This window comes from Leptosomus discolor, chromosome 5 (assembly GCF_034619465.1).
Source record: "Leptosomus discolor isolate bLepDis1 chromosome 5, bLepDis1.hap2, whole genome shotgun sequence".
NCBI lineage: Eukaryota > Metazoa > Chordata > Aves > Leptosomiformes > Leptosomidae > Leptosomus > Leptosomus discolor.
This window is the reverse complement of record NC_141395.1, coordinates 2,861,345-2,881,093: the sequence shown is the minus strand read 5'-3', so window position 1 is coordinate 2,881,093 and position 19,749 is coordinate 2,861,345. Positions and strand designations below refer to the sequence as shown.

General features: G+C 46.6%; 1 protein-coding gene across 4 annotated transcripts in view; it reads left to right on the top strand.

Moving 5' to 3' along the window:
* Positions 1-19,749, top strand: part of KIF5C (kinesin family member 5C) — a 77,869-nt gene that overhangs the window by 13,712 nt on the left and 44,408 nt on the right. For 3 of the 4 annotated variants that reach the window (XM_086465131.1, XM_086465130.1, XM_086465132.1), the window contains exon 2: positions 15,138-15,228. The exons of the other annotated variant lie outside the window; for it this stretch is intronic. In XM_086465131.1, the coding sequence (XP_086321257.1) occupies positions 15,138-15,228 (91 nt within the window). The remainder of the gene's footprint in view (positions 1-15,137; positions 15,229-19,749) is intronic. 4 annotated transcript variants of the gene reach the window in all.

The window sequence follows — 19,749 nt, the reverse complement described above, 5'->3', positions numbered from 1 at the left end:
ACCCCAACTCTCCCAGCCTGTCTTCATAGGAGAGGTGCTCCAGCCTCTCTGATCATCTCTTATCTGTTACAAGAGGGTTTGGCGGTTTGAATTTCAGGGTTTTCTGGTTTTTGGTACTATGGTAGCTGCCAGTACACACTTCAGTTTCATTTGGGATTCTCTAAAACGCAAGAAGCCTGAAAGCTGGAGCAGCTGTGGTCTTGCCGGTGGACGTGGGAATTCAGGGCGATGATTCTGTCTTGAGGATCTGGAGTACGTTGCCGTGTGTCTGTCCTGCTTTTCTAAAGAGCCGCCGGTAACTGTATAAATGCATTTCTGCCGCCCGCAATGGCCGAACCGTGTGAACGCGGTGGTGGGTGTGCAGGGGCGAGGGCTGGAGCCCCGCTGCTGGAGCTCCTGCTGGGAGCCGTGTCGGGGCGACGGTGGCCGCGCTGTCCTGCTGGTACAGCTCTGATCCGACCCCGGGGGTTTTTTCAGGATCACCCGAGTGGAGCGTTGCTGATACAGACGCCTTGTTGCCCTGGACGCACGCAGTCGGCCGTGCTCGTTCGGTCTCTCTAGGTAAGCAGCCGCCAAGGGAAAGGGGGCAGCTCCTCTTTGCTGCCCCTGCACGCTTGGTGTTGCCTCTCCTCTTGGGGGGTACGGGGGAGAAGAGCCGGGTGGAGAGGAGACTCTGTTCATTTAGCACTTGTCTCCAAGGCTGAGCTCGTTTGTGTAACAAGAACTGCTTGCTTTTTAGTTTTGCTGCTTCTTGTTGTTAAAAATTGCCTTTTGGAGCGTCGTGGGTTTCAGAGACTTTGGGATCTAGGAAACGTAAATTGGATGAACATGAAGGATGGGGAAGGCAAGAGACCTCTGGCTTCGGGACTAAGCGTTGTTTTGTTTTGTTTTTTTTTTTTTTCTTTTGAAATAGTGCCAAATGATGAGCTTAAAGGTAAGCAGGGTGGCTGGAGGTCGAAGTCCGTCAGCAGAACAGCTTGTGACATGAAGAGCAGCTGCTTATGCCGCTGCAAAATAAAAGGTCTTAATGAGTGTTTGCACCCTCCTTATTTTCTGCTAGTTGCCAGTCCCGTGTCTTGCAGGTTTTGTTTGTTTCTGCTAGAGAGAAAGAGGACTAGGAATTGTGATTTACATACAAGACAGGTACTGTGTTTATGTGACTGCCATCTTGCTCGTGGCTCTTTCATCGTCTTCCTGGCCACAGCGGGCCGAGAAGCAGCACAAGGGCTTTCGCTCACGTGTGTAAGCGTTTAAGAGGGTCGCTTTTGGTGTCTCCTGAACGCTGGAAGGGAATGGAGTGTGGCAGGCCAGATCGTACCCTGCTTTGAAGATTTGGGAAATGCCGAAGGAACACATTAGCATTACTAAATCTGATAATAGAATTACTGTCAGATAATTCCAGCCAGCACTGCCTGTTTCTGGATAATTTAGCAGAAAGTGGGGCTGGTCTGCTGATCTCATTGCTATGCTGTAAGAAGAGTTGTGCTGTATATGTAAGCTGTAATGCATTTCTAGCTGCAGGGAGGGCACAGAAAGGGGTTATGAGCCAGAAAAATCTATTTTTGCGTTTAAAACCCTAAAAATTACCAAAGAAGGTCCAATTTCAAAAAGAAATTCTGCAGCTCTCTGTTCTTGCAAAGTTCACAGGAAGGTATTTTGTTTTGTTTGTTTTAACCAGCTCTATAACGCCGCTTTTATTCGTATTATTTGTGTAACAGTTTGGGCTGCATTTGGTGTAGTAACGCAATCAGAACCCCTTTGCCAGCTGTCCAGGAAAGCACAAATTTCTCAGTATGGGACACGTTGGCATAGACGTTCTCGCCACCAAATGCAAAGCCACTTGGAACCAGTTCCAGTTGAATTTTGAATGAGGTTTAAACAACTCTGAATGTCTTGGTCGTTGACTTAATTTATCAGTGATGGATTAGCTCATCAGAAATGCAAAAACCCAGGTTCATAAATACTCTGTTTTCCTCCTGATAACTGGCGCAAAAATGGAGGAGGCAGAAATTCTAGTTTGTAAGGTGTTGCGTTGTTTTTGTAAGGATGACTTTTTTTGTCCCTACCTGTCTTGATTACCTAATGTGATTTTTATGAGCTAGAGGTACAAATAAGAATGCCTGTAGTGGAATAGGATTGCTGAGAATTACCAAGCCAAGCACTGCAGTGTCCTGACCCTGCTCCCACATCTGTGTGGGTTTTACAACCAGCATTGGGGTCTCTGTTTAGCAGTTTCTTATTTAAGCTTTCCTGGCCCCGACTACCTCAGAGGCAGAATCCTTATTTTTTTAATATTATTAAAACTGATGATTTTTGTATAATTACCTGGCCACAAATGCTTTAGCTTGAGGAAGACTGCATGATTGGTGCTAAAATTGTGAGATTTGGACATATCAAGTAAAACTGAGTTCTGCTTTTTTTTTTCCCCTCCCCTCCAGATAATGAGATGAGCTATATAAGAAAATCGGTGCAAGAAGCCAAAAAGCAGAAGCTTGTTGGTTGTAAGGTTATGGATGGGAGTGGGCAGGTTCCCCTTCACACAGAAGGTACAGATGATGGGAACTGGTGCTCTTGCAGGCTAGAGCTGAGGCTCCAAGTGACCGGGCTTGTGCTTGGCCAGTGGTGGGTGGCTTTGTTCCTCCCAAAGGGGAGATGCCTCCTCTCTCCTCCACCCCCGCCTCTCTTAAATTGGGTGAAATGGCAGGGGGAGAAGAAACTGGGTAAATTGAGACAAGAATCAGAAGAAAAGGTAACAGAAATCAGTGGAAGGTGTTACCAGAGTGAAACGAGGTCAGCGCTTTTGCAGTGGGAATTGGACGCCGTGTGAAACGCTGCAGTTCCTGGGCGTTCCTTCCCAGAAGATCTCATCTTGCTCCGTCTTCTTATTAAATAAGCTTTTAAGACATGCCTTTCACGTGTGAAGCGCAGACCTGGCAGTCGTGGGTCTGCCCCAGGTGCTGCAGAGTCCGCGGCACCAGAACGGAGAGAAGCGGCGGGTGCGCGGAAGCTCATCAAAATGGCCGCACCTCGTGCGTGGGGTCTCTCTTCTGCGAACGCTGCTCTCCGTCCCTGTTTGAAGAGGTTTGTTGCCAGGAGCAACTTGTCTGCATTACTCGGTGACAGGGTAATTGCTCTGCCTGCCTCGACATCGGAGCTCCCGTGAAGGCTCTTCCATGCTCAGATTGTAGCTGTTACTATAGACCTTGAGATGCAGAGGCGAGTATTTCCAATAGACAACGCGAGTCAAGGCTACGGACCGTCAAGCTACGAAATAGAATGTCATGCCAGGGCAGCTGTGCACCAGATATCTCCCTAGATAAACCCAGATACAGCGCTGTTTGGCGCCCTTTCAGCTCTCCTTTCGCGTATCGCTTTTCACTGGAAGAGCTGGAGGGAAGCGCAGAAGTAGCGGGGCTGTCGTTCTCCTTCCTTGATTCTCTGGTGTGTTTTCAGTGCATGCGGTTTTAATTACATTGCGTGAAAGGAGGCTGGGGCAGGCTAGTGATAATGTTTCTGTTATATCGTAGGCTTTTAAAATCCTGCTACAACATCAGATCAGTAAACTATTCAAGCTGCCAGCGCTAGTGGCATTTAATGTCTCAGTTGGTAAATGAAGAAGCAAGTCTAAGTTGTTGTTACTGGTCACCCAGTGAACCAGGAATGCACTCAACCAGCAAGGTTTCCAAGGGGTGAGGGTTATTTCCTGATCTCTGGGAGTAGAGTTACTCCGTTAGGTTATGGACGCTGGTATCTTCCCCTCTCACCTGTCTTGGGTGCTGCTAATCTGGGTTTTGGAACACTCGAGATCTTTCAGTTCTCGAGGGCAGAGAAGAATAATCTACGTGTAGTGGTGTTGCTGTTGATCCTACAGTTTGCTATCAGTGATAGTGGGATGCGAACAATTCAACCCTGTTTGGTGCAGCACGTCCCCAGTGGAGAACCGTGTTCTCACCACGGTGTGCCTCCAGGCAGACGGCGTTTTGGCTCCGCACGGGTCGGCGCGAAGGGAGTTGGTTTGGGGAGCAGAGACCTGCCCGGACTCGCTGCGTCCGCTGGCTGTTGGGGCCTGGGCTCGCTGCTGCTGTGATTGCCAGGACAGCTTCGAGACCCTCCAGGAACTCCTCCCTCAGGAGGCGGTCACGCAATAAATGAGTGGCTCTGGATTAATCCCCGGGAGACTGAGTGAGTGTATAGCCCAGCTGCGAACGTGACAGTTGATGCTTGTGAACTGCTTTCTCTGCAGAACAAATACCGTACAATGCCGGCAGTGGGGTGCAAGCATCTCGCTCGCTTCTTTTTGCCTATATATATCCAGCCTGACAGGATGCTCCACGAGCGATGGTGTAGTTTGTTCTCTGATCCCCTTCAATCCTTGGTTTTGTGGAGCATGCTGAAAAGAAAGCTGCTCTACGGACCAGTGATGCCCTCCCATTTCGTTCTGACCTCTCCTGACCTGAGGTGGATTTGAATCTGACAGTGCTCAGTATCCCATTACTAATCTCCTGAGCCACCCAGTTGCCCCATAAATCTGTAAGTGATATGTTTAACAAAGTGGAGATTAACACAACACTGCCACGGCGGAATTAAGATGTAGTTGTGTCTTGAACCGGGGCTGGTTTGTGTTGTGCTTCTCTTCTGTAGGTGGAGCTGGAGGTCGACGTCTTACTTGGGGCTTCTACCTGACCCAAACTGCTTCGTATCACGTTTTGAGGTGTCCACCTAGCTTTTTTGTGTTTTGTTGGTACATTACAAGCAGTGACGATAAGCGAAGGTGCTGCTCCACGCATAACTTACTCCCATGAACCCCCACCCATGTGGTGGCCTTGTCTGACTCCTCTTCCATTGCTGCTCTAGGGAGCTGCCTGAGGATGGGTTTTACTACGTTATTTTCTGGCTATGAAATTCTTTTTTTTTTTTTTTTTAAATCATAGTGTTCTTTAAATAACAAAAAAATGATCATTTTGAAGTATTGCGTTTTTACAAAATAGACAATACATCGCTCTTTTTTCATTCTCAACTGCTGCTAAAATCACAAGACCTTTAGTTACAGGAATCTCAGGCTTCTCTAATTGTGGTCCTTTTCTTTCTCTTTTCTTCTACAAATAATGTTTTTTTTTGTCTTTTCTTTCTAAACAGTTAGTTTGCATGGTTTTATATACAAAAGAAATCATCAAATTGTCTTATCGTATTGATGTAAGGGCGTAGGGTGGGTTAGCTGAAATGCTGAAGCCTGGTAAAACTGGAGAAATTGTGGCTGATTTTGAGTCTGGTTTACTTTCATAGCTGGATGAGTGCTTTTTTGCTGGAAGGGTTTGGAAGGTGTCGGTTGAAGGTGGAAGTTATCAAGAGCAGGTTAAACAAGGACGCTGGGTGCTGCTTGTGGCTTGGAATATTGCATAGTAAATATCCTCACAGGATTCCTGTTGACTTAAGAACCTCTGATGTCTAGAGGAGCTTGATCTGGAATGTGAGTGACAGCGTTTTAAGGTTAATTGAATTAAGCTTGTCTGTGCTTTGCTGAAGGAAACTGAGTAGATTGTGAAGGTAGCTTCGAATGGGCCTGTAAAGATCTATTAAATTAGTTGGAGCACATTAAATTAAACCCGTAGTTATCTGTTACACATAATACAGCGGTGCCAGTTACCTGAAGGCCAGAGGGATGGTGCTGGGGATGATGTTCTGTTTCCCCATGGACTGTTGGAGTAGCCTAATTCCTCGCTCTGGTGGTTTTATACTATGATAAAGCAGAGAGGTCTGATGAACTTATAATCACCTATCTACTGAAAACTTATTTTTTTGAGAAAAGATATAAGAAACAATTTTGGGAAAGAAACCCAAGTGTGAAAAAGCTATCTTGATTTCTTAATGTGGGGTGAAAGACCCAGGAAAGGGGGAAACGATGCACATCTTAAGCTTGTGCTGCGCAGAGCACCAAATGAAATCCTGTTTCCCACGATCATTAACATCGCTTCATCTTTTCCGAGATTAAATTTAACTGCAGGAGGATAACATTGCTCTCCAAATACCCGCTTTTGTGCTGTTGCATAAGCAGTTAAGTAATCGAGACCCAAATCTGCAAGCTGCTGCGTGGCGGGCAGGGCGCTGGTGGGCTGGGAGGACGGAGCTAATCCTGGTGGCGTGAGGCTGCTCCGTGGAAGGAGTCCGAAAGGATGGGGGGGCTCGGCGCTGCCAGTACCGCAGCATCCCCACGTGGTGCTTGGTGCTGCCGGGCGTTCGGTCGCCAACCGGGCCATGCCCCCGTCTGCCCGCGAAGCGATGAGGATGCTGAGGAGCTGGAGGAGGCTGGATCCTGGGGCCTGTCCACCTCCCCGTCCCGTTCCTGAGCCACACGGTGTCGGGGAGCCCTGGAAGAGGAGGAGGAGCGCGTCGGTGGTCCTCAAGTAAGGAGAGGTCCTGTTTTCCGTGGTGCTGGTGGGTGCTCCCAGCCGGGCTGCAGCCTCCAGCAGTGATGGAGCTCCTGAGCCCCGGGTGAACCAGGGCGCTGCTTCTCCAGCTGTGCCGTGGGTTGAGGCTGGGCTGGCCACTAACACGTGACAGATGCTCTCTGTTAACCCCTCTCCCCTCCCAAAAGGGAAAAGGAGAGAGAAAAAGGGAGAGAGAGACTTTACAGTTTGGAAAAGAAAACTAAAACTGCTTTAATGGAGCAGTAACAATAAAAGAAAAGAAGCAGTAACAATAAAAGAAAAGATAAGAAGAATAAGGAAGTAATGAAATATATATGATATGTACAAATATATACAAATAGGTACAACACCAACACCGAACCCAACTCCCCCCACCCTGATGACGATAGATCTCCATCTCACTGCAGGGCTGGCACTGGGGCGGTCCCGGGCTGGACTGGGCAGCAGACAGGGACAGGATGCAGGAGCTGGGCTCAGCACTGGATTCAGGGATGCACGGGTCGGGATCGACGGCAGAAGGACAGACAGAGCCCTCCTCAGATGTCGGCCATCGAAGAAGAGAGAGACCCTTGTGATCTCTCAGCTTTACACTGAACATGACGTCAATGGGATGGAACACTCTGTGGATCAGGTTTGGGTCACCTGTCCGGTTCGTTCCTCCCTGCAGGGGCGGCCTTTTTCGTGCTTGTGACCCTTTTCACTCCTGCACCCCAACACGGGGTACAAGATTCAGCAGTGACCTTGGTCGCTGTAAGAACAAGTGAGGGCCTCTCTGCATCCCATCCCTTGGTATGAGCTATAACCATCAGGCCTTGTCACTGCTGGGAGCAGTCACTGTCTGGAAAAACATGCTGCTGTTTCAGAAAGTGCCGTTAGTTAGAGGAGACTTCACTGAAAAGTTAAAGCACTAAACCAGAATTAGTTCTGCTTTAGCCCAAACCAGGCCAAGCTGTCTGCCCCAGCCTTCCTCCTAGGTTCGAGGAGTCTGTCAGCCTGCGGTTTATCATCTGCTGGCCAAGCTGGGAGGCGGTTTGCACTGCTTTTTGGTTTTGTGACCGGCGTGGTGTACATGATGTCCCACCTGACAGGATGAGAAGTGCCAGTGAGAGCGTTTGCGGGGTCTGTGGTGGCTGGTGGCTGGAGACCTTGGGTCCATCTCATCCTCTGGACAGTGGTGACGAGCTTGCACCAGTACAAGTAAATAATAATGGAGAGCTGTGACTCTTGAGTACTGCTGTGTCAGAAGTATAAAGAAATGTTGCTGGAGAGTATTAATTAATAGTTGGCTTTGTATTGGGAGGGCTTTATACTTAAAATTCACATGAAGTTTCTTAAAGAGTATATTTTTCAGGTCGTGCATCTAAGTGGAATAAAAGCTTTAAAATAATTTCTAAGGTTTGGTTTCCTTAAATTGCAGATCTATACCAAAATAAAATAATGCTTTCTGAAAACAGGATTTGCTGCAAGGAGTTAAAGGTTCCTTCTGCCAGCAGTGAAAGCTAAAAGTGGATCACTGGCCACGAGCCAAATTCTGTCAGCTCCACAGAAATATTCATAAGGTAGATCAATAATTAAGCCAGCTATGCAAAGGTAATGTTGTGTTCGACTCAGATTGCTCTGCAGAGCCTGTTCATACATGACTGCTTGTTTTAATTTATTTTCTGACTGAGTTTTAGGAGTGTGACCAAGATTATAGCATTTCTTTTGGACAACATGGTTTGATTATGTAGTGTATGCGCGTTATTCCGAATAAATTTCCTTATTTTTTTTTAATCCCGAGTATTGTGAATTCTCATCCACTAGGTGACTTGCTACTCCCTCGATGTTTTTAAGGGGCAAGCTAATACAGAAAATGGATAGGATGGCAGTAGCATTTCCTTAGTCGGTATGACTGAATAAAGGGAAGGCATAATAACTAAATTTAACTGTTTTGCTAACTGTTGTGCATTTATTTTCTCCCTCTGTCTTTAATCGTGTGTTCGATTCTCACTACAGATAGATGGCTTCAGGAGAATGGGATAGATCCTGTTTATTTCTTGTGCATTATCAGCAAAATAGTAACAGCCTTGTAGTTGCAGAATGTCTATAACTTGTGGGGAAACGAAGTCCTTCTATCTAATGTTGTATCCAATTCCGGGGGAAATTTGCAGGGCCAGCTGTTTATCCCACTTGCAAATGGAGCAAGTTTGATGCAGCATTCAGTAAATGCGGCCTCTACATTTTCAAGGGGATTAAAGGCTTTAATTGCTACTCTTACAGGCTAGAGGGAAGAAATGTGTTTTATGCCACCTTCTAAGGGAGAAACTCGGTGCCACGTGAGGGATGTTCCTCGACTAAAAAACTGAATTGCTGCTGGTAATAGTTTGCTTTCTGCTCTTTGAAAAATTCTGTCTTCCAGGCCTGCAATTATATATCTTTTATTTATGAAACCTCTCCTACAAGAGTGCTTATGGTAGTGAAAACTAGCTGGGAAGTAATTTCCCATTAATTAAGCTCCTACGTGTCACATGATGAGTATACAGGTGACAGAATCCATTGTATATACTGGCAGCAGCATCTTGCATGGTGTGTTAAACCCACTCGTAGATCATTCATTCCAACTGCATCAATAAAACTCTTTGACTTCACTAGAGAGCCAGAATAATAACGACAGAGGTTCAGCAGAGTCATGGTTTGCCGAACGGTTCATCTGATAAGCTGAGCCGTGTGATTTGGCACTGTTTTGTTTCTGCAGGCACCAAAAGTTTTCCTGAGCTAATGGCTGATAATTGTAATGCGTGCCTTTTACAGGGGCGAAGGGGATGCCTTTATTTGACCAGGTTGTGGAGGAAAGAACATTCCTTCCTTCTGAGAGGACAGAAGACGAGGGTGAATGAGAGGTACCCCGTGTACACAATTTAGCCGCCCGGTTCAGCTGAGTGCCTAGCTATTGGCCGTTAGGACGAGCCGAATCCAGCAGCCTGGCAGAGGTGGGCCTGAGCCCCTTTCCAGACCTCCTTTCACAGGGATGCAGCTGGCAGCACGGATACACGGACCGTGTGACCTCTGGTCCCGCTTCAGTTGCTGGTGCTTAGAGCCCCGTACACATGCACGCACATAGAATGAACTCCCTCACCCAGAAACAGAGTTAGAAAGGAATTTAGTGAGAAGGTGCAAAGAAATGGCCAAGAAGGCCAACATCACCCTGGCCTGTATCAGCAGTGGCGTGGCCAGCAGGAGCAGGGAGGTGGTCGTGCCCCTGGACTCATCACTGGTGAGGCCACCCCTCGAACGCTGGGTGCAGTTTTGGGCCCCTCACTGCAAGAAGGACATGGAGGTGCTGGAGCGTGTCCAGAGAAGGGCAACGGAGCTGGTGAGGGGTCTGGAGAGCAGGTCTGGTGAGGAGCAGCTGAGGGACCTGGAGGTGTTCAGCCTGGAGAAGAGGAGGCTGAGGGGAGATCTCATCGCTCTGCAACTGCCTGAAAGGAGGTTGTGGTGAGGTGGGGGTCGGTCTCTTCTCCCAAGCAACAAGCGATAGGATGAGAGGAAATGGCCTCAAGTTGCGCCAGGGGAGGTTTAGGTTAGACATTAGGAAGAATTTCTTTGCTGAAAGGGCTGTCAAGCTCTGGCACAGACTGCCCAGGGAAGTGATGGAGTCCCCAGCCCTGGAGGTATTCAAAAGCCATGTAGAAGTGGCACTTGGGGACATGGTTTAGTGGTGGTCTTGGCGGTGCTGGGTTAACGGTTGGACTCGGTGGTCTTAAAGGTCTTTTCCAACCTAAACGGTTCTTTGATGCCGTAAGGAAGGACTGTGCTGATCGGGTGTGGGGCATGGCTGGACAAGCATAGTGACCAGCAGCCTGCTTATGTGGCTGGTGCTTTTGTCCCTTCCTCCCGTGTTTGTTCCTCCCCAAATCAGCTGCATCTCTCCCTTTCCTTGCCTTTGTCCTCCCCGTATCATCCCCTAACTCTTGCGTGATCCCAAAATGTTCTTCCCCTGCATCCCGTTACGCGTGCTGCACCCCTGAGCAGTCTGAAAGGGGATCCCGAGAGCTGTCTCGATGGCTGTCACACCTAGACCATGGGGCAGATGCCCTCCTGTCAGAGTGCCTCTTCCTGGAGTCTGCCATTTGGGTCCCTCACCTGTCTTTGAGCTTCTGCGCTCCTCGGGACGTGTGGAGAGGAGCCTTGGGTGGACGGATGGGTATTTTTCTGTCTTTTGAAAATGAATGTGTGAGTTCGTCTTGTTCAAAATTAAGTCCTCCTTGAGGATGTCCTGTCGTGGTATTTTCCAGGAGAGCGTGAATGAGCTTCACCTCCTCCGTCAGCAGAGCCCGTATGTTTGGGGTCAGAACTGCACCAGGCATGTTCACAGCTGCCAGTGGTCGTATAACTTGCTCACAGCTGTTTTCTGCTCAAGCAGAACAAACTTGCATCTGTCCTGGGATAGATCAGGATAATAGCTCTAACTCTAGGGAGAGGTTTCAGGCTATAATTCCTTGTCTGACTTCAGTGTCTCCTCACAGCCCCCCAAAAGCAAAGAAACCCAGCACTTTGTATGCCCTGTTCTTCCTTTCTACTGTAGCAATTGTATAGCTGAGCTACACGCTCGCTGTTGGAAGTTCTAAGCTGTCTCACCTTGCCCATGGTTTTTATAAGGCACTTTGGGGGCGGACTGTGGATTCTGCCTCTGAGCTGAGTTGCCTGAAAGTCAGGCGCCACCTCGCTTCGCGTCGTAACCTGCTGGTATACCGGTGGAGTCGTCCCTGAGTGTCTGCCTGAAGATCACAGGGAATTAATCATGAAATTGCATTAAGGCTCCTAATTCTTAGCAGGCAGCTCTAAGCGCTGAGCACTTCTCATTTCCTGGCGGTGTGGAATTTAGGAGAGTTGAGATTTCTTTTTCTGAACAGGAAATGTACTTGGTTATCTTTAATTGAGAGAGCATTGTCTGGTGATAGTACTGCTTGTAAACTGGTGGCTTTGGTAGCACGTGCATTTACGGCTAAGATCCTTTTTGTGCTTGTGAAATCCTCAGTTTTTTTTTTTAAATGCCAAGCCTGTAAACTTGGTAGGAAACTCTAAACTTAAAGCTGGTGAAATAATAATTGGCAGTGCATATGAATAGCATTCTTCATGCTATCGAAGGGCCAGAACAGAATCTATCTTGCTGTCAATACAACTTGAACAGGAATTGTGTGGGTGGATTGGAGCACTTAGCCTAGCCATTATGCGGCAGTGGCGTAAGTTAATGGAACAGATTGTCGGGGGGACTGTAGGAAGGAATGGCATAGGAAGGAAGATGGGATTTATGTATGAGAGATAATACACTGCATATAATGAGGAGGTTTGAAAAATAACGTATGGAGGAGGCGCACAGATAAAACTGTTAGCATCAACTCGGAAAATAACACTTGGTTTCTAGCTGCTTACTGCTTTCTTGAATAAGCTCTAATAAGGCTGAAATCTTCCTGATTTTGGTATTTAGTTCAAGCTGAGTTACGTTTGAAAAAAAAATAAAAAAATAAAAGCAGTTATGTTATTTCTGAAGATGACAATAGGGGGAAAAGTACTGCTTGGGAACATGCTAAAAAAATAAGGTGGTGTTCATGCTTGTTCACCCTCCCTCTCTGCTTTGGAGCAAAACCTTTGGATCTGCCAGCATGTTGCCTTTGTAGGATGGGTACGGCTGTTGTTCCCTTTGAGGAAAGTCTGTCAAAAACGAAGAGCTTATAACGATAACACCTCGCAAAGCAAAACCCAAACTAAAAATACCCCAAACCCAAAACCTTACGATTTGCTCCAGAGAAAAATCTTAACAGTATCTTGGCAGCTGAATTGCCACGGCTTCCCTTCAGGCTGGACATCTTCTCCCTGTCGAAGGTGGTGTGGTCCCCTCCAGCCCCTGTAAGGTGAGGGTGAGCTCCTGCGGGACACGGGCTGCCTGGCTGGGACGTGGAAGGGGTGAGGGACACCATCACAGCCTGCCACCAGGAGCCTGGAGCTGGGTGGAGATGGGGGAGAGGAGGACTCCAAGGGGAGCTGGTGGGACGGAAGGGTCAGAAAGCTGTGGGGTGACGCAGGAGGTGCCCAACGTTTTTCCAACATCAGAGACCCAAGCAAGAACTTCTGAACAGGGAGGGAGGAGGATGAGGAGCCTAGGAGGAAGGGAGTGCAGCTGGCGGTGTAGGTGGGGAGAAGAGGGTTGAGCGGCATTGAGAGGATTTAGGGTAGAGGAGAAGCGGTGGTAGTGCTAAAGAAGTATGAATTCTCAAACTGGGGATAGACAGAGGGTCTGTGCCCGCTCATCGTGCTCTCCTTTGAGGAGAGGAGCGTGAGCCTTGAGTTGTCTTTGTCTAAGTTCGATGCAGAGATGAAGCACAAAAAAACTCCCCAAAAATTCGCGAGTGCTGCTTGGATAACGGAGCGCTCTCATTGTGTGCGGTTGGTAACGTATGCTTTGTGATCCTTCACGTTCATCTGTTTTCTTCAGATATCAGTGATGAGTGTTCCAGTCTTTTAACTTCCCAGAGCAAAAATCTCGAGGAAGAGATTTGACCCGTGTAGCGTGTTAGTGAACGGCTGCCTTACATTTGCAGCTTTTCGGTTTAGCAGATAAATAACAGTTGCAGCCAGTGTCTCTTTCAGCTGCGTTGCAGCACAATTATGGTGGGATTGTTTTTTGGGGGCTTTCTGACATTATAGTTGTTGAGAGCTCAGTAGAAAAGCTGGATTGAATGCACCAGAGCAATGTTTGCCTGGAGTGCTGTGTTTGCCATGGTAGGATGATGTACTGGCATCGCTCTCTGCTGCTCTCTGCCATTGCTTAGCTAATAAGCCTCAACTCAGGCATGAAGGAAATAAATGGGATAAGTGGATGGCTGAGGTTGTGTGTTTATGTGGTTTTTTTGGCCTCTTCCATTCAGGCTTGTTGTTTAGTGCTTGGAATAAGAAAAATGGGGGTAAGTAGGTAAAAAGTCCATTTGAGAAATTGTTCCAGAGTAGTTACAGCAGGGCTGGGCATCCTGGGACTGAAGAGCTTTGTCTAGCTGAGAGCCACACCACGTGCACTGCCCGTGGAAAGCTGGGGAGAGACAGAGTTTGGGGCAGGGGCCAGGTGGGTGCCCCCAGCAGTCGCACCGGGGAGCGGGGCTGCCGTGGGTGAGGACTAGGGTCTGGGGCTGCGTTGGTGATGTCGGTCTGAGGCGCCTCTTTGGGCTTGTGTCTTACCAAGGGGGGTGCTTGGATGGCCCAGTGTTCACCCCCTGCCAGCACAAGACCGTGAGTTATTTACAGAGCGATTTATAAATTGCCTTCTTATCCTTGACGTCCAAAATTCTGGCATGAAACGTGAAGAACACACACTGCAGGCAAGCGCCTCTCTGTCTTACTTTCTGCTGTGGCTGTTAAGTACCCGAGTTTAAGGAGCAGGCAAGTGTAAGCTTACGATCTGCTTGAAGGGAAATCAAAGCGTGACAAAAATGGCTAATTGAGCGGAGCATTGGAACAGCTGGCTGCAAATGGCAGAAATGGCACGTCGACTCAACAGAACAAGACTCCCACATCGGGTATCCAGCCACCTCGCCGTTAGCTTTGAAGCCCTTGTTATGCTGTTCTCAGAGCAGGTGTCACATCTTCGAAGGGAAATATTACAGGCTTTGATGGAAGATGAGAAAGACGTTACGGGTTCGCATAGTGTAACTTTAAATAAAGGAATAGTATTTTAAATGCAAATGTCTTGCTTGTTTTTGAGTTGTAAGGAGCTGAACTGCTGTCTTAAGAATTGATATGCCTTTTAAGTGTCATGCAAACCTATTTTTAGGTTTGCTAATGTGTGTTTCTCTTGTAGCCAATTATAGTTGCTACAAGGAGGAATCAACATTTTCTGGAAGAGTATGTGCAGGTTGTGCTACACCAGATATACGCATGAATAAGTGTCAGTCGTGGTGTCACCTGGGAAGTAAGGCAGCTCAAGTGTCTGTGGCGCGATGGTGGTGGTTCACAACCTGGAAACGGCCCCGATCCTCTTCAAAATGTCATTGTGGAGCTCTTTCCACCCAACATCTTGTTATTTGTTGGTGCTAAGGGTAAAAATCGTGACAATTTCTGAATAAAACACAAGCTTAGGGCAACATAACAGTCTGACTGGGCTGCCTGGTTTGGGTCTAACCTGTGGTTTTACCGACACACGTTTGCGTGTTTAGCCTAGAAATGAAACCAGGCTGTTTCTGTGGAAGGAACCCATAGTGTGCTGGGACCACGCTTGGACTGGGCCGGGCCACCCTGGCAGCAAGCAGCTCTCGGGAGGTGCAAACTTCTGAATCTCTCGGGGCTGGTTGCTGGGTTTCTCACACCACAGCTTGCACTGGTTTGCAGTAATGAACAGCAAGTCTTTTGCAAATATTTATATGGCTGTTCCCCCTTCCCTCCTCGGGGAGGGAGAAAAGAACTTTCAATTGCTGATATTTCAGCTTATTGTTTCCTGCAACCGTAGCTGCTGACCCGAATGTGAACACACAGAAAACATATGCCACGTTTTATTTGCCAGCTATAGAAAAGACGGGTTTGGAGCACAGAGATGTCGCATCTGTTTAGTCGACAAAATAGTGTCGTCTCCATTGCACTGGATGGCTTCCTTTGTAGTAAGTGCTGCGTTTCAGGAAGCCGGTTAAATTGGGTCTATAAACTGCTTTAAATGTTCTGTATCTTACGGTGTCTCTCTTTTGTTTGCAGCAAGGGAAGCCGTATGTCTTTGATAGGGTGTTACCTCCTAACACAACCCAGGAACAAGTTTATAATGCCTGTGCCAAGCAGATCGTTAAAGGTAGGTGTCGTCTTTGTTTATTGCTGCTTGGGGGGAAGGAAGAAGAGGTCTGCCTGTCCCCTCAAGCTGTTTAAAGACAGGATAATAAATGTTTAGATGTCTGTATGGGAGTTTAGTAATCAGTAATTCCAAGGGTTTTATTTTTTAAGGGTTTGTCTGTAAAAAAACACAAACAAAACAACAAAACAAACAAACAAAAAAGCTGAAGAAGAAATTGCAGAAGTTGTTCCTCACTTTCTCCTTGTGTATGACTGTTACTCCACGCAAATATTTGCTTTTTGTGATATATGATAAGCAACAAAAACCATGTTCTTCATGCAGTTGTGAGACTGTTCAGTACGGGATGAGCGGGGAATAGCTGTGCCTTTGGAAGGAGGGATGGAGCATTGAAGGAGAACATAGAAGGCGCTGGTTTTGTAGCTGAAGGACTCGCTAGTGTTTCGGGCATGGAGCTGGATCTGCTGGAAGCTTGTGTGTCTGCCGATGGGGAGAGGTCCCTGGGGTGAGCAGCCCTGCTGCAAACCCTGGGTTCTGTTCTGGAGGAAACTGGTTGGCTCACTGGGACAGCCTCGAGCAAACCAGTGTGGATGTAGTCTAGATGATTGGGGGTGAGGACCAGAAGCTAAATTATTTGATGTTGGAGAGGGGAAGTGAGTCATAAGACTTCAGTTGCCTCTTCTCAGAGGGGAGCCTAATTACCACAATTCTGACTTCAGACAGCTAAGCCTTAATGAAAACTGGTGGGATTGGAGTTGTAGAGCTTAGAAATCATTAGTTCAGGTTGTTGACGCGCCACTCCGCTTTTGGAAGTTTGGGGAACTGTTTCGATACTACAGTGTGTGCTAACAGAAGCAGCGCATCACTGTTTGTAGACTTGCAGAGGGTGTTTATGCTCCCTGTGGAAGTTGGTGTCCTCTGAAAATAGTGAGAGGAAAAAAAAATCCTGTTTGAGAGCAATTTGGAATAACTAAATCAGTGACTAAGTCTTCTTCATTAACCAAATAGAGAGGTAAATGCTTTCCAAAGTCCTGTGTAAAAATAGAGTTCAAACATACTTTTGCATCTGTGTTAACTTGGACCTAGATAACTTGAAAGGCAAGTTTGATGGGGAGGAGGCTGTAGAAGAAAGGAAAAGGGAGAGAAATGGGGGGAAAAAAAAGAGAAGGAGAGTAATGGTGAGGGAGGGAAAGGGAGAGGGGGCAGAGAAGGAGAATGTAAGATAGGGAGGGAGTGCATAGCATTACTGGAGTGATGTTCTTGAGCTCTGGGCTTACATTTCCTTACATTTAATTTCCAGTTTAAAGCCTAATAAAGTGAAGAATGTGAAACGGACTGGGCCGTTTCTGATAGCCTGGAACAATGTAATTTACTACATGGAAATCTGAGCTGAGTGCATTACAACTTGGAGCACTATTTAAATCTTGGAGAGTTTTTAAGATAGCTTTTCAAGGTTACCATTTGTTATCAGATTTCATTATACTCCCATGAAATGGCTGATGGTGTCACTGTGATTAATGTTATTACAGAAAATGCCAGCTGGCCTAACAGTCTCTAAAACAATGGTTATAATAACTATGTTGACGATAAGAATGATCTAAATGAGGTTTTCTCACTAAAGAAGAAATGGGATTAGGTTTAAGTAAACAGCTCAATGACTAAGTCGAAGTATTTCGCATTCCATACGTGAGAAACATGAGAAACAAGGAGGTTTTTAGAGGAGGAGAAGCCGTCTGTGCGTTACAGCAATTTGCATCGAGGTGGGCGCTGGGATGGTGTTTGTTCAAGGCGCTCCCAAGGGCGGAAGGACCAGCAGTGGAAGTGTGTGGGGAGTCATCTCTGGTGCGTATAACCACGGTTTGGGAACTTGCGTTGGTGTTTTTTTTATCCCAACTAAGAATTCGTCACTCAAGCTGAAACGGAACAATAGCGTGTGATTGCCACCACTTTTGCTTTGTTTCCCATCACTCTCTATTGCCAGAAAACAGCTTTATCTTCTCAGTCCACACAGATGGATGTCTGTGTCTGGGTTTTGCATCTTTCTTACGATTACACGGAGGGGAGAATATAGAATGGCCGAAGCTATTGCTGAGCACTGGAGCTGTGAGCGCGTTGGTGCATGTGTGAACATCTGCACATTTGTGTGTCCTGTGAGGAGGAGAAAATTGCTTTAATGATTTTTTTTGGGTGGTGGGGTTGCTGTCACTGGGTAGCTTATTGACTTTCTATTCTGGTTACAAATACGGGCCTCAAATGCTGAGTTGCAGAATTAGAAAGTTGAGAGATGGAAAAGATAAGTGTAGAGCTAAAAATTCGGTCATAGAAATGAGGCTGGGAGGGCTTCCATAAAGCCCTTTGGTCTTTCTTCTTGCCATGAAGACTCCTGTACTTGTCAGTGGTCCCTTTGAAAGGTCTCCAGTCCACAGCTGCCCTTGGCCAGTTGTAGCAGAGCCCTGCTGGGCACACTGGTGCTGCTGGAAAGGCTTTCTGGGTGCCTGCCCTGGGTGAGGCTGTGTCGTAGCCCCAGCACAGGGAATAGGTTGCTACTTGTCCTACCCATCCTCTTCAGGAAAAAAGGCCATCTGGGAGCAGCTGAGTGGCTGGGTCGAGTAACTGGCTTTTGTGGGGAGGGTAAATCAAACTGAAAGTCATCGTGGAGAGAGCTGGGCCAGGAATTAAGAAAAACTCTTGGTTATAAGTTCTGTGAAAATCCCAACTGGTCTTCGTTCCGTCCCTTTGTTCATCTGGGTTTTTGTCCCTCCCGCTCTTAAGCTGCGTGCAGGCAGTGTTTATCTGGGACTGTCTTCTCTCTTCATTCAGTTGACAGATGGCATTTTCACTGTCTTAAGGTGGAAACCTCTCCTACTACTGACACCACTGACTTTTTTTAATTGCAGGCGATGCAAAGGACTATTTTTTAATAAAATAAGGTATTTTTTGCTAATTAGGAGAGGTCATTACTTAGCTATGCTTCCTCAAGCAGGATGTACGTTAGTGTACATTGATGCGAATTCTGAGCAATGTTCTTGCACAACAGTTGATCGATCAGGTTATTTTCCCCCTAGGCTGGGTACCAGTATAGAGCTGACACCGTACCTTGCATTCACCTGGAGATAAGAAGCTGCTTTTTTTTTTTAATTCAAACTTAATTTTTTTTAAAGTTAACCAAGTTTATCAAAAAGAGGAACCGAGTAGTAGTCAACTCCTAGATTCTGTTTAACTGTCCTGGGAATTTAAAGGTATTTGGATGCTAGGTGGTATTTTAGAAGCAAATAGGAGTTGCACAAGTTTGCTCAAAGATTTCTGAACCGCTGCCCCCAGGACAATTATTTATATCTTTTGGGTGCCTAAACACCTTTGAAACTCTCGTTCTGTGCACCTTCCAGACACTTCAGCTCACCTTCCCCATGGGCTGCCTTTCATCTAAAGAGGAAAGCGAACCTTCCTTCTTTCCAACTTCCCGTTAGATTTTAGTTCAGAACAAAAAAGTCCAAACACGGGTAGTTTCTTTCCTTGCTGGCTAAAAAAAGATGGAGCCTTCTATACACAACAGATACGGAGTGCTTGCAACTGGTTGTAGCCTCGAAAGTTAAATATCACTGCTTCCCTGTTGTGCTTTTATATATATATATGTGTGTGTGAGTGTGTGTGTGCCTGTGTTTAACAGGAAAAGTGTCAAGTAAGCTTTTTATTTAAAAAAAATTCAAATACATTTGCATTAAATATTGCCTTGTCTATAGGCTATTTTGAAATTTAGTATTAATTGATTAACTTTTAAAAAAAGAAATAACATTTTTGTATTAAAAAAAAGATATAACTTTTATCTCTGGTGAGCTGCTGCCACCATCCTTACGCTGCAGATCCTTGGCTGCATCTCTACATCTACTTCCTTGATCCTGAGCTTTGTATTTCTGCTGCTTCGCCCGAGTTAGAGCCATCGGTGCAAGTCCAGGGGAGCTCCCAGCGGAATTAATTTTAAAGTTTTAATCATCAGGAATTTGCTAAGCAGCTGATTTTCTCTTGTTAGTACTTTAATGTCTTCCCAAGGCAATGCTTAGTCTATCCTGAGGACTTGTTGGGAAAAATGCCATTAAAATTGCAGCCATGAAAGCTCAAGGAACGTGGTGCCGCCCTTGGGCCGGCAGCGAGGCTCGCCAGCTGTTCCTCCTGCGTCCGAGCAGCCCTTCCTTTCCCCTCGAGTTCATCCTGTGTTGAACTGAAAATCAGGGAGATGTTTCCTTCAGAAAAGAGCTGGTGAATGAACGTTTCAAAGTACCAGTAACAGGAAATTTGGGGCCTAAAGAGGAGCCTGTTGGTCACGTAATGGGTCAAAGGCATGAACTCAGGATAACACTGCCTCTATGGCTGGACATCTGCTTTTTTTATCAAAGCAATTATTAATTATAATTACTTATTTTAAACTTTGTTTCCTTAAAGCAAGAATAAGCCGGGTCTCTATTTTTATAAACAGATGAGGATCCTAAATGAATACACAATGTTAATACCAGAGTGGCAGTAATTATA